The sequence below is a fragment of the Enoplosus armatus genome, chromosome 11, assembly GCF_043641665.1.
Source record: "Enoplosus armatus isolate fEnoArm2 chromosome 11, fEnoArm2.hap1, whole genome shotgun sequence".
NCBI lineage: Eukaryota > Metazoa > Chordata > Actinopteri > Centrarchiformes > Enoplosidae > Enoplosus > Enoplosus armatus.
This window is the reverse complement of record NC_092190.1, coordinates 5,518,915-5,532,630: the sequence shown is the minus strand read 5'-3', so window position 1 is coordinate 5,532,630 and position 13,716 is coordinate 5,518,915. Positions and strand designations below refer to the sequence as shown.

General features: G+C 41.9%; 1 protein-coding gene across 2 annotated transcripts in view; it reads left to right on the top strand.

Moving 5' to 3' along the window:
• Positions 1-1,402: 1,402 nt before the first annotated feature.
• Positions 1,403-13,716, top strand: part of cacnb4a (calcium channel, voltage-dependent, beta 4a subunit) — a 31,587-nt gene continuing 19,273 nt past the window's right edge. For both annotated transcript variants that reach the window (XM_070915206.1, XM_070915204.1), the window contains exons 1-2: positions 1,403-1,465; positions 3,987-4,070. In XM_070915206.1, the coding sequence (XP_070771307.1) occupies positions 1,403-1,465; positions 3,987-4,070 (147 nt within the window). The remainder of the gene's footprint in view (positions 1,466-3,986; positions 4,071-13,716) is intronic.

Genomic DNA, 13,716 nt, shown 5'->3' with positions numbered 1-13,716 from the left:
ATGTACATAAAATACTATGAATATATGAATATATATATGTAAACGATTCTATTTATCAAAAAAACTAAAGTGACCGGTCATCATCATGGTAAGTGTTGCTCGATTCATGCTTGAATCATTTGATTTGTTTTAAATCCAGCCTGCAGTATTTGTAGAGGGACAGTCTTCTGTCAGTATTTTATGAGGGTTGTTGTGGGGTTTTTTAATACCGTGAAGAGAATGAATTGACCTGAACTCTAGCCAAATGCCAGGTCATGCTGGTAGTTTACGCTGCCTTCAAATGCTCCTCGTAAATCCAAATTCCAAGATCAGAAATGTAAATAAAGAGTTAAATCATTATCATCATAAATACAAAACTAAGTATGGTTGCTGGAGTTTATTTTATTGTAGGCCTAACAATGTTAATTATCAGATATCCATCCTTTTCATCCTTTCTATATACTTGTTTGTACCAGTACAGTATCACAGGATTCTATTTTTCTAATTATTAACATAAATAACACAAAACCTGAGTTATTTTTTGTTTTTTGTAGCCTGCACAAAAAACTCAAACACAAACATCTGCACATATTTACAATACTAAGATTGTAGTGTTGTCATTTTTACATCCATTTGTTGTTTGAGATAATTAATTTTGATTTAAAGGTGTTGAACTAGTTTTCCTTTACATATTCAATTTTATTCTTAACCTACAATTGTTAAGATATCAATTAAGAGGCCTCAGAGATAATGTGCATTATGCAGGGTCAGAGAAAGAATATCCTGAGCATTCCCAAAAAATGTTTCGGGATCATTTATATTGTCACAACTTAAATCACGTTTTTTATTTTAGACATGACTTCTTTCATTTTGGGATACATACTTATTTGGTAACAACCACACACTGTTCTAGTCGGTCTCATTTACCAGAGCAGTGACAACAGCTGTAAACATGTTGTCTGATGTGCTTATTGCATTTGGAGCCTCTGAAGTCAAGTCTGTTTAAAAGGAGAGTATTCATGATGAACAATTAGCCTGTTAAGCTGTTAAAGGATAAAGAAAATAGAGGTGAGTGTAAACTGTAATTTATATATGTATGTAGGCTATTCTCAAGTTGCAATGCTGAAATTGTGAAATTCTGCGTTGTCCCTGAACGCAGCGCTCCAGTAGCCCTGAGTGATGGGAGTGGAGGGGGAGGGTCAGTATCCGTGGTCGCACTGATACACGGGCTTCATCCGCGCAGAGCGGGACGCATCTCCAGAGCCGAGCGGTCGGTAGCAGCGTTTCCTCTCTTCTGTTGTCGTGAAGCGGAACCGGAGCAAAGCTGGAGCCGGCGGTCCACTGTCCGCCACCGGAGCAGCAGCAGTTCCAGTGGAGCGGCACCGAGCGGCAGCCTCCGCCCTGGACCGATGAACTGGCTGAGATGTCCCGGCACATCTACACCCGACACGGGATAGGAGACGGGCTGCAGAAGCCCGTGTTTCAGGTAGGAAGAATGGCGTGAAATCACGGAGGCTCTTCTTCTTCTTCTTCTTCTTCTTCTTCTTCTTCTTCTTCTTCTTCTTCTCTTATAGTTATTCTGATTAATTATAACAACAGATAAAAAATATAAGACACACATATTAATAATGATAATAATATTGAGAGGGGTAGACAATGATACTATAGGAAGGCAATACATACACTCCTAATATAAAAACAACAGTGAATATTGATTTAAAGACCTGAGCGCTGATCCCCACAGACACACTAAACCCATCACACAGCTCTCTGTTTAACTGAAGCTACATTTTTCATCCTTCCTAATGAGCCCCTGAGATGTCATTAATCAGACGGAGGCACGGGTCCTGCAGCACGGTGAGAATTTGATTTATTCAAAAAGAAATGAAATTGGGCTCTTAATTATTAAGCATCTTCTGATGGAGCTGCACTCATTATGCAGGAGGTAGTCCAAGTCACTTTCACTGAGGAGATAGATGTTCTCTTAGCACTGTAGCAGAATAGTACACAGAGTTGATACTGAGCAGAGCTGTAATCTGTGTCTCTACTGCATCAGTATTTCTACTGTCAGCACGCACACAAATCCCCATTGCACGTTTTGCTTTTTATACAGATAGATAGAAAGATGAAAGAAAGAAATATGGATACATTCCTTAATCACAGTCATTTTATATATTGATATATTTCAACAATGAGTTAATCCATTGAAAAGCAAGGTATGTACAATTCAATCTCTCATGGTCTACAAGTTTCTCACAGAATGTACAGTATATCGTATCGCCATGTATGTTAACAGTTATGTTATATGAATCTTAATCGTCGAGTGAAATGTCCAAAAAATTGTCTGAATGTTTCCATGCAGAATTCTGCAGACACATTTTATGCGCACACAGAAAAACAGCAGAGCAGAATTAGTCAGATACCCACCGATAATTAACATTCGAAAGAGAGCACTCAGATTTTTTAATCACCTTAAATCCAGCCCCCAAGAGACCCTCCATTCCGAAGCCCTCCAAACCCAAGAGCTGAGCCCAGGAAAGAGTCCCCTATGTCAGTTGGTGCTGAGACTAACTGCCCCCTCTCAGACACGCAATGTAAAGAAAACTATTTGGAACATTGCAGAGAAGAAACTAAAAGCCAAAGTAGATTACAATGTGAGAAATGTTTCTCCCTTTCTCTCTCAACTTAACCGGTCGAGGCAGATGACCGCCCACCCAGAGCCTGGTTCTGCTCGAGGTTTCTGCCTGTTGAAAGGGAGCTTCTCCTTGCTCATGGTGGGAACTGTCGGGTCTTTGTACATAATATCATAGAGATTACAGTCTAGATGTGCTCTTTTCTCTTGAAAAGTGCTCTGAGAGAACCTCTTATATAGAAACAAAAATTGTTTTTAATTGAATCTGGCCCTGTAAAGAGATTATGAATTGGCAGAATATCTCTCTACTGTCAGAGATAGAAAGCAGAGACAGATCCTAACCAAGTGCAGGCTCAGTGACCACAAACTGGCAATCAGAATCAGAAAACACAATATGTGGTCACTGTTCGACAGGTGAGGCTGAGACGGAGATGCACTTCCTCCTACAATGTAAAACATTCAATGAAATAAGGAACATTTAATTTAACAACTCTGTAATTTCATATTTAAAACATTTCACACATACACACACACACACACACACAGTCACAGTGTTTCCATCACTTCAGAGGACATTACATTGACGTTAATTCATTTCCTGGAGACGTACCCTAACCACTCCCCTATCCTTAAACCAAGTCTTCAACCTAATACTTAATGATTTACGTTATGGGGACTTCCGTTTGTCCCCATAAGGAATGCGAGTCCCCACAATGTGTCTGTGCAAACAGATTTATGTCCCCACAACATGAGTAATACACGCTCACGCACACACACCTACACACACACACACACACACACACACAAACACAAACAGTATGATGTGATCTGTTGAAATGTAATTGGAGAGGTGGTTATTGAGTGAATTACTCTGTTCCTACATATGATCCATAACATTTACTGTTAACTGGGGGTTCATTTCAAGATGGCTGCTGTGCCTATTCATCCTTCCCTGACATTAATACATACATAGGATATACTGTATATATATGTATATAAATATATCAATCTTAATGTTATGTTAATCATATTACTGTTATTGTGTACTGTCCAAATATTTGGACAAATTATATTTTCATGCCGATAAAGCCTTTTGAATTGAATTGAATAAAGCAGTAAAAGTCAGGCTTTATATAGGTCATACTTCATACAGGTCATCACAGAGAACAAGAGGCAGCTGGAAAGAGCCAGAGCCCTGTCAACCCCAGGGGCTGAGATGCTGGTTTTCATGGGGTTGCTGTGGGGAAGGTGCCCTTGAGTTAGTGTGGAGGAGAGTAAGGGAGGAATATAGGGAAGATACAACAATAACAGAATCACAAATATAGAAAATGAAAAGGAGAATTTTCTTTGTACGTGTGTGTTTTATCATATTCAGGCTAACAGAGGGACCTACTCCAGACGCAGCCGGCTGAAGAGGTCCGACGGCAGCACGACCTCCACCAGCTTCATCCTCAGACAGGTAGGGCAGTTTACCGCATCAGCAGGGCTCATTCAGCCTACCTGGAATTTGTCTGATTTTTTTTCATGAGAAATGTCTGAGAAATAAATGAAAAGGAAAGTCTGAAAATCAGATTCTGCCGTATCAATGTTTATTGTGATTGTTGTTTATGTTTTAGCCATGCTAGTTGTGGGGCTCTAGGGATTGCATTGCCAGTCGGTCAGTTGGTCTGTAACATGCTAAAATGTTACCTGTTACAACTGTGTGGATGTTCACTTTCTAACATGCTAACTTTAAACATGTTACTATGCTAACATCAGTATGCCAGTATTGTACCAGTTATTTAAACGTGTACGGTAACTTAACTATAATATTAGCTTGTTAGCCTGAGCTGACGTAGTAGGGCCCATGAATACTGGACATCTGATCACAACGTGCCAATGTTTGTTTTTTGCCATAAACACATGACATAAACAAACGTTTTTGATAAGGATGTCTTAGATTTGGTTGTATAAGAAATGCACTGAGCGGGACATTTTGTGGACAAACTATGTAATGGAGACAGTTTTTCTAAGTTAACTGGATGAAATGCATCTGTGGCCATTTCTTGTTTCGTAATTTGGCTGACATATACCGTTGTATCTGCGTTAAGCTAGAATCAGATGATAATATCGGCCATGCCAACAGTATTTGTCAAGCTATAAATACCAGCTCTTATAGATGAAAGTATGACAATGTAGAGCTGAGCCCAAAAAGCTGGGTCTGCTGTGTCCTAAAATGGCCACCATACATATGATAAACCATTTTGATTTAATTAACAACATGACCTTTGCCACCTGTAGGACAAACTTCACATTTTTTGTCCCTCTAGTGGTGAGGATCTAAGGAATAACAACGTTTAAGGATCTTTAGCAGATTCAGCAGATCTTTTGTATTTATTTCCTGTATTTATCTTTCCTTTGTATCAGCAGCCGAATGGTTTGAGCTGTCCTCACCACCAGAGGACCTCGTTTACTGTAAACTGTGGTACATTTTCCTCTGGCAGCCTTTTCATGTATTTCAACATAAAATCTGGGTGAAAACACTTTTAAAACATCTGACTGTTTAATTATCCATTAGATGATATCGACCGTGATACCGATCCCAGTGCTGGCAGTGAGTTGTGAAAACATTTGGGGATTTGTTGTTTGAAGAAATGCCTCTCCATCTTTTTGAGAGACTTGAGAAAGTGAGCGGTCTGGCACCAGAGCACCACTGCTGGTTTCTGGACTAAATCCATCATACTGTTTATTCCAAAACGTTTAGTTTCACTCCTAAAAGTTTGATTCTGACGTCGAGAGAGATGTGAACAAAAGGACTATGACTTCAGACGGTATGCTGCCAAGACTGGAGCCCTTGGCCTCTGCTGTAGTTTAGGGAATCGATGACCTTGATTAGTGTCAGCCTGGGAATTCATCCTGCTCAGCTGCTTATGAGACATCTATCAGCCATGTATAATTTATGATGGACTGGGTTAGGCAGGGGCGTTTGAATGCAGTTGCTGTCGCCATTGTAAAACAAATTCAAATAGGTTTCCTGTATTAAATCCCTCCCTCTAATTCATAATACAGAAAGGAGTCAGCCTAGACTTTGACATCCCGCTAACAAGTTACCAGGGGAACTGAGGCTGCAGACGCCGTTCAGCCGCACAAGGACAGTTTGTCATTGGCTACCTTTGTCCCAGATCGCCCTCTCTCTTTTGTCTTTTTTTTCACTTTTTCAATTCTCCCTACCTGACCTTGAACTCCTCCGTCATGCGCTGGCCTGCTGAGACACGTGTGTCTCTGAGAAGGCGCAGCAACGTCAAATCAAAACAAATGAGGTCAGAGGCTTTTTACGCGTGGGCGTGCTAACAAAAGCGCACGACAGCTTGTCAAATCTAAGAGCTGGATGTGATTTATGATAGTGTGCCGCATTTTCCAGCACATGTAGGTCAGTTTGTACGTTTTATTTGCATTGCGGGTCATTTTAAAGGCAATATTCAGTCTAATATTTTGTTTAATACCATTCCAGCTAAACCTGTTCAGTGTGAACAGTATAACTACACAGATGATGATGGATTCTCGTGAACAGTACAGTCCTTTAGAGTTCTTGATAGCTTTGTCTTTTAATAACTTACGCGCCAGTGTATGCACTGTATGTTCAACCTGTTGATACCTCCCAGTAATTATTGAATGCCCTCTGCATGAAATCGGCATGGAGTAATTATGTGGCTCGCCGAAAGGAGAAAAAACAAGATATAATGGAAAGCAAGAACGAAAGAAACAAATAAAACATTTAAGAAAAGAACAAAGAAAAAGGAGGAGAAACAAAACAAAGAAGTACGACAGAAGGACAGAGAAATGTACACGAGATGTCTTGCTCACTCCTTTTCCTCATCACAGGCTCACAGATTTCTTTAACACCCCCGCTGTGATTCGTGTCATCACCGGTGTGATTGTCATCAGGTGAGAAGAGGAGCAGTGGGCTCTCTTTGATTCCCTCGTGTATCCATAGTAACAGCCGCCCTTCAACAACAGGGGTCAAGCCCAGAAGGTTGATTAGCAGGAAACTGCACCTCCTCCTCCTTTTCAGTACCTTTTCTTTTTTTTCACAGTAAATGCTCACATGAAAGAAAAGAAAGCTGAGAAGAAACTCTGTTATATCAGATTTATTTACCTGCTCCTCTTCTTCAGAACATTTCCTGTTAGCTTTTAGACAGGATCTCAGTTCTTCATCCTTGTGCCAGGTCTGTGCTTTTATGGCACATAGCAAAAGCCTGGACAGATTTTTTTATTCATGTTCATTTGTTCATTTAACTCTTGAATGGGGAATTGACTTTGAGTGCAAAATTAGGTAATGTGTTAAAACCCCTGAAAACTTAGTTTCGGGGCTTCATGACTAAATGAACAGGAATCAAAGTTACAGTTAAGAGTCTAATACTCAAAAATGCTAATGTGCTTCATCAGGACTGTGTGGGCGTGGTTTCATCAGATTTGATTGACTGTACTGGCATCAGAAGCAAATAACCACATAACTGTCATCAGATCGTGATTCAAATGTTGGCAATCTCACATCACCCACTTCAAATCAGAAGAGCTCAGGCAAAAGCACAAATGCAGAAATTCTCCGTTGACTTTGGCAGGAAATGGCGTGTTCATGTAAGAGCCCATCACTCAAAAACAAGAATTTGTTTTCAGGGCCTTTAAGTGGAGTTTTCCGGAGGGTGAATTCACTGCAGATTGACTCTGAAGTATTAGGGTTAAGGGAGGATGAGCCTGGCAAACTGTCAGGGCCAGAGTCTGTGGCATGTCCTCATACGGATCAGTCCATTTAAGGGAAATGGAAGTCAAAAAGAGAAAACTATTAAAAAGAGAGAAATGTTCAAAGAGAAAATGGCTTTAAGTAAAATGTCAGTGTGTTCCCCCACGTTCACTCAGTTTCGCAGGAAAAGGACAGGATGTATTGGAGAAGACATGGTTGATCAGTGTGAGTCACCATAGGATGTGCTGAGCAGATCACTTGGTCTGTTACAGGGAGGTGCTGGTAGAAAGCTGACTCTCCCAGATGGCGTGCTGAACATCTACACGCACTGCCCGCGTGGACAGATGTTTTCTCTCCGTGGCTGGGATACCTCTGAGCTCTGTGATAAGAGGATGCCAAAGCTCGGCAGATGTTTGCTCTCAGGAATAATCCAGAGCTGCAGCATTGAAGTGGCACAGAGGACCTTTGCTCTCGTCCCGCATTCTTTGATATTTGTGTTTGTTGACTTAGATAGCTAATACACGGTACTTGCTTTGAGCCGCGTGTTCGTGTGCACGTGATGGTTCTACCTCACATATCCCGTGTCAGGGCGTTGGTGTTCTCAGAAATTAACTCTACGCTTCTGCAAGATGCAATTAATCCCATGAACGGTGGGAGGCAGTATATCATGTGAAATAAGGTCAGCACCAGACTGAAAAAAGCTACAATGGTGGAAAGTTTTTAAGAGTACCAAGTCTAGCAACGTCTTTGAGTGTTCTTGTTATTCCAGGATTTGGCCCTTATTTGGCCCCTATGTATAATGCTGTTCACATCATAGTCACTTGTCTCTGCATATGTGTTAAGTATATCATGAGCCTACAAGGTATCTTGTGGAGTTTTTGACCAGTAGTGACACTGTTAAAAAATATTTGGATGAGAGTCCTAATTTTACAAACATTTCTACCCGACTGCAGAGGGCGGTAACAGTTGGTTGAGGTAACGGGCAGTGCGCCACTAAAAATTCAAAATTCAATGAAATGTAATGAAATGAAATCAATGTGTACCAAAGCAGGGGACGAGTCAGGTGGGGAAGCTAGGCAAGAAACTGAAATGATCTCTGCTGACAACATGAGAAGAAAAGACAGAAACACAACAATAACTGAGCTAAGACGGTTCATACCTCTCAATGTCAAAGAAAACACAGAGTCAACTCACAGAGTGACAGAGACATCACATGATTTAGGTTCGCCAGGTTGGGCATGATGCGACTGAACTTGAGTTACAGCAATTGTAGGACGCAGTCCCCCCATGTCGACGTCAAAAAGGTCGGGGGGAAGGGGGGCTTCAGAAGTCACAAGTGCTTATTTTGAGACACGCTGAGGCCCTTTGTTTTCTCAACAACATTCACTGAAAATATATTAAACAGCTGCAATTTTTAAAGGCAGGAAATACATTGAACTACAAAATGCTGTATGTTCTCATGAGAAACCATCTCAGTTTCTAATGCAAATTGCAAATTGAATGTTGTACACAGCAATGAATTCTGTGGGAGCTGTTAAGTGTTTTAATAGTCTGTCAGCTGAGACCAGGAAATGACTTTTTAGTTGTAGCAGAAATGCAGCTGCGAGCCAAAGACCTCATCACCGCCGCTTTTGAAAAGAGTTTGAATGTGAGGCCTGCAGATTTTAATAAAGTCTCATTTTGGGATGGCGAGGCTTATGATGCCACAGCTTTCACCCAGAAATTACATTTTGTTTCTGAATCACGATACATAAACAGAGACATCCCTTTAACCTAAATTTTCAGCTTGCAGCCTGCAAAGCGATAAGGAAGGGGCTTCTTCGCGCTGCTAATCCCTCTTATGTAGGTCACATGGCTCAACTCAGCAGCCTTTATTTTGTTTATTACTTGATGGGACCCGGCCACTGCCACTCATGGCTCACGCTGCCACCATGCGCTAGTCTTCCAGTACCTCTTGAGTAAATCTGTAACTCCTGGAGAGCCCCCGACCCATGAATAGCACACTTCTAGAGAAAAGAACACGTTTGAGTTTTGAGTTTCCATACTGCTCAGCTGTGTTGGCTTTCACCGCTTCCCACTTATTTCCTCACCTGCTCAATGTATCACTGGGATTCAACAGCAAAAGCTACTGAAAGTTACAACAATGGCTAAGCAAAATGAATACAACCCACTCATGCTTACAGACTTGCAGACTTACCAGACTGCAACTCATGATTATTTTCATTATCAACTAATGGATGTTTCATTTATTAGGGGATTCAGTGTTTAAACCAAGAGTGCTTGTTTTATCTGACCATCATCGAAATTGTTGTCAAATTGTTTAATTCATCAAATAATTGTTCCCACTACCTCTGCCTCTGAACTTGTGAGGACTTACATTCGACCCCTTGTGGTTTGCCCTAAGTAATAACCACCACACGCCTCACCCTAACCCTTATCCTCACATTAAACCTAGTCACGATTGCTCCATTACACTCCAAACTGGTAACAACTTCAAACAGCATAGCAATGTGGTGATTAAAGTGATTTGAATTGTATGATCCTGCCAAACTGTCAGAATCCCTCTCTGGCTTTAAAAATCGCTTGAAGACCTCCTCCGAGAGCACTTAATCACCTGATATACTCTTTCACTCTCTCTTTTTATTACTCCATCCTTCTTTATCCATCCCTCTCTAAAAAAAAAGCCCTTATGTGTTACTTCATGCCCCTGCAGCCTTGGAGCACTTGTGTCAGGTGGAGCATGAAACGGGGTAAAGGTTTCTTCTTGATCTACTGTGGTGGACTTTGATAGGCCTGAGAGCTGCTGAGGTGTCCAGACGCAGGTCAGCATCTGATGAAGAAGCACCTCCACCTCTGTTCCTCCGCTAGAATGTCTCACAGACGATTATGAGGCCGTCAGGTGTTTTGAGAGGTGCTCGTTAAGAGGAAGACAAAAGAAAACCGAGGCAGATTTGATGAAGATGCTTCATGTGACAGGAGCAGGTGCATCTGCTGTAACACGGCTTGTCAGGAGAGGGCGCTGTCGCACTACTTTGTCAACAAAGCAGCTGAGACTCAAAAAATATCCTCTTGCAGTTTCACTTGGATTGGATAATAAAACAGCATAGATGTGAAATTATTGTAATTGAGTATTAATTATTTCTTTATTGCACAGGAGTTGCATAGGTTAAGTTGTAGAAATAGTATATGAGCATGCAGGGAAATAAAACTAATATAAAACTGACAGCTTGGTTTGATTAGAACATTTTGCTTTTGATTAAGTTTGATTAAGTTCTGTCATTTTGTTTCTCTTCACATTGAAGTTGCCAATTAGCCTTTTTTAGAATGTTTTTAATCTATTTGATTTAATCTTAGAGTGTGGAGGTTCATCCTTGAGGTTAGGAACTCATTCTGAACTCAAGGTTTACTTAATCAGCGATTACCGAAGCGTTCAGCTGTATCCTACAGACATCTTCAGCTGAAAAAGTAACAAAACATATCAGAGATAAGTTTTATCATCCCCTTAACTCCCTAATGTGTGTCTGTTTTATAATTATTATATAAACACATTTAAATCATGATATTTAATTTTAGGGCATATACACCATCATAATAATGGAACTAAATATTTAGTGACGTCAGGGAACAGATCACTGAAATGATGAGCAGATATTTCTCATTAGGAGAGGTGCAGCAGCCTTCACGGGCCTTCATTATTCTGTGAATGCTTTCAACAGGGACTTTTTGCTCATAAAAGGTGTCAAACCTCAGACTTTTCAGACTATTTCTCCTCTTGACTGATTTCCTATATGATCAGTGTCCCTGTAACAGACCTTTATCGATTGATTTTATTGCCCCAGTGCGTTCACAAAGCTGTAAAGACATGATGAACACTTGTTGTAACAGAGCCTCGGCTCGGCAGCATCAGGTCTGCCTCCTGCTTAACGTAGCATCACTCAGCTGTTCACCTTTGCTGCGATTTCTGTGTGTGTAAATTATATGTCAGTCTTTGCTTTTTAGGTTAACAGATTCAGGTCCATGCAGAGATTACACACAGTTTGCTGGTTAACGCCGCTCTCAGGCTGCAGACCTCCCTCTCTGCCCCTTCCTTATTCAGTATTATTGACTGGAGCCTCCACCAGCCAATCGGCAGGCTGCATCCCACCTCTGTCATCAGCCAGTGCAGGAGGAAGGGATTGGCTCGTGTGATCTGAGCTTGGAAGGCAGATGAAATGCCAGGTCTGCTCTGCCTCTGGGGACAACCAGGCTGCCTTATAATGGGAACCAACACTCGCTCAGCTCGGGGGCAATAACATCCAGTTCAGCATCAGGAGAACACAGGGCTCCACCTTTTTTTTTTCTATCTGCTGCTCTGGCGTGGTCTTGTTGCTCTCTACCTTCAATGTGGAGAAAGAGACTGCTGGTGGGCTCTGTCACTCCCCTGTCCTCATCATCCATCCTCTCTGGAACAGGTTGATCGTTTACAGTTCCTGTCTTATTTTGCGCCGACGAGCTGCTTTTTGGAATCTCACTCCTCCATGTACGATAACTTGTACCTACATGGATTTGAAGACTCGGAGGCGGTGAGTTGGTGGGGGGGGGGGGGGCGTCTGACACTTTGTAAACCCATGCTTCTCTGTTGTGTGGTGGCTGGTTGATCCCTTCATAAACACCCACAGAATGCGCGGAGACTTGAGTGGGCTGAGCGTGCACTCTTCTCGGGGGAGTTAGAAGAGGTTGGGGGAAGGGTGTGCACAAGTGTGTGCGTGTGTCTATTGGCATGTGTGTATTCAACCAACTGTACAGTTTTATCACTGATACTGCCAGCCAGTTGACTGTTCCCCTCCTGTCTGGACTGAGCGTCTGCAGACCTGAGCAGCATTTCTTTACCACCTCTCCAGATGGATGAACGGCCAGCATGCATGCTGTAAAGCTCCGTTTGTGAGCATTGTGGGTATTTGTATGTGACCATGTCTACTGTATGTGATTCCGAGCAACATCTCGTCTTCTTTTGTGGCTTCATTTGTATTTTTCTCACTTGTCTGTCTGTCTCTCTCTTCGCTTCACTACGCCCACTATACATCATCAAGGTTGACTGAAAAGAACAACGGCTGTGATCATAGTGATCACACACAATGGCCATCTGTATCATACTGACGCGCTGTTGCATCCAACTGCGACGTCTTCCACACAAGACCTGAAGGCATGCATGGTAGTGAAACGTCACATTCCCATTAGATATAAATCCTCATCTTCACCACACACAAGTGATGGTACACACAGAGAAACCTACACGCTGCCTTTGATACAGAGAGGCCAACATTATTATTGACGGGTAGAGCGGGCATCCATGGGATACAAATGTGTCGGAGCAGCGGGAAAAATGCTTACAAAGGCAATAAATGCTGCTGGGTGGAGGGGAGGAGGGAATCCCACTGAGCCAGAATCTGTCAAGACCTTTCTGTAACTCCACCTGACATCCTGGCTGCCTCTTGAAGATGAAAGATGGAGGGAATGTTTCACACATTCTGTCCTATCCACAGTATTGGCAAGGGAGTGTAGGTTCTGTCTTAGCAACAACAACAACAACAAAAAGCATTTTTCATTGTTGTGCCTTGAAGAATTTGCTCCTTTTCATCTCTAGTCTAGTTCTGTCAATGGTGTGCATTTTTATAGAGGGGTTTATCTTATGTAAGGAACTAAAATAAGCGCTACTGTACATGGCCAGAAGTATGTGGACAGATATACATTGCACCTATATGTGATTGTTCAACATCTAAATCTGATCTGCTGCGACAACAGGCTCCGCTCTTCTGGTTTCAGGCTTTCCACCAGATTTTGAAACCTGGCTGCAGGGATTTGCTGCCATTCAGCCATTGCTAAGAGCATTAGTGGGGTCCAACACTGATGTTGGGTGATAAGGTCTGGCTCAAAGCGTGTGTTCCAGTTCTTCCCAAAGGTGTTGGATGGGGTTGAGGTCAGGGCTCTGATCAGGCCAGTTAAAGTTCTTCCACACCAAACTGACAAACAGCGCCAGAACAAGTGGACGTGTCAACTGGGTCCTGTGTCCACATACTTTTGGCCAGATAGATGTTGTGAAGTGGGAGGGTGATTCTGACCAGGAGAGTTTCATTATTGCTAGTTTTGTTTTGTTTCTGATAGTACGACACAATGCAGAAATACCCATCTGTTTCCTGTTGTTTCAGCCGTTGATATCGTGTGATATTGTCCCGTTTATTATGGGTCTGAATAACTGATGCGTCTGGAGACTTTTTACTTCCACCTCAGACTGTTCAGGAAATGGATTCTCTGTAAAATCCTAATATCTCATCCTAGACTCTCATCCCGTCTATTAAGATACTATATAACTGAATTCAGTCATTACATCATTACTACAAATTCAACT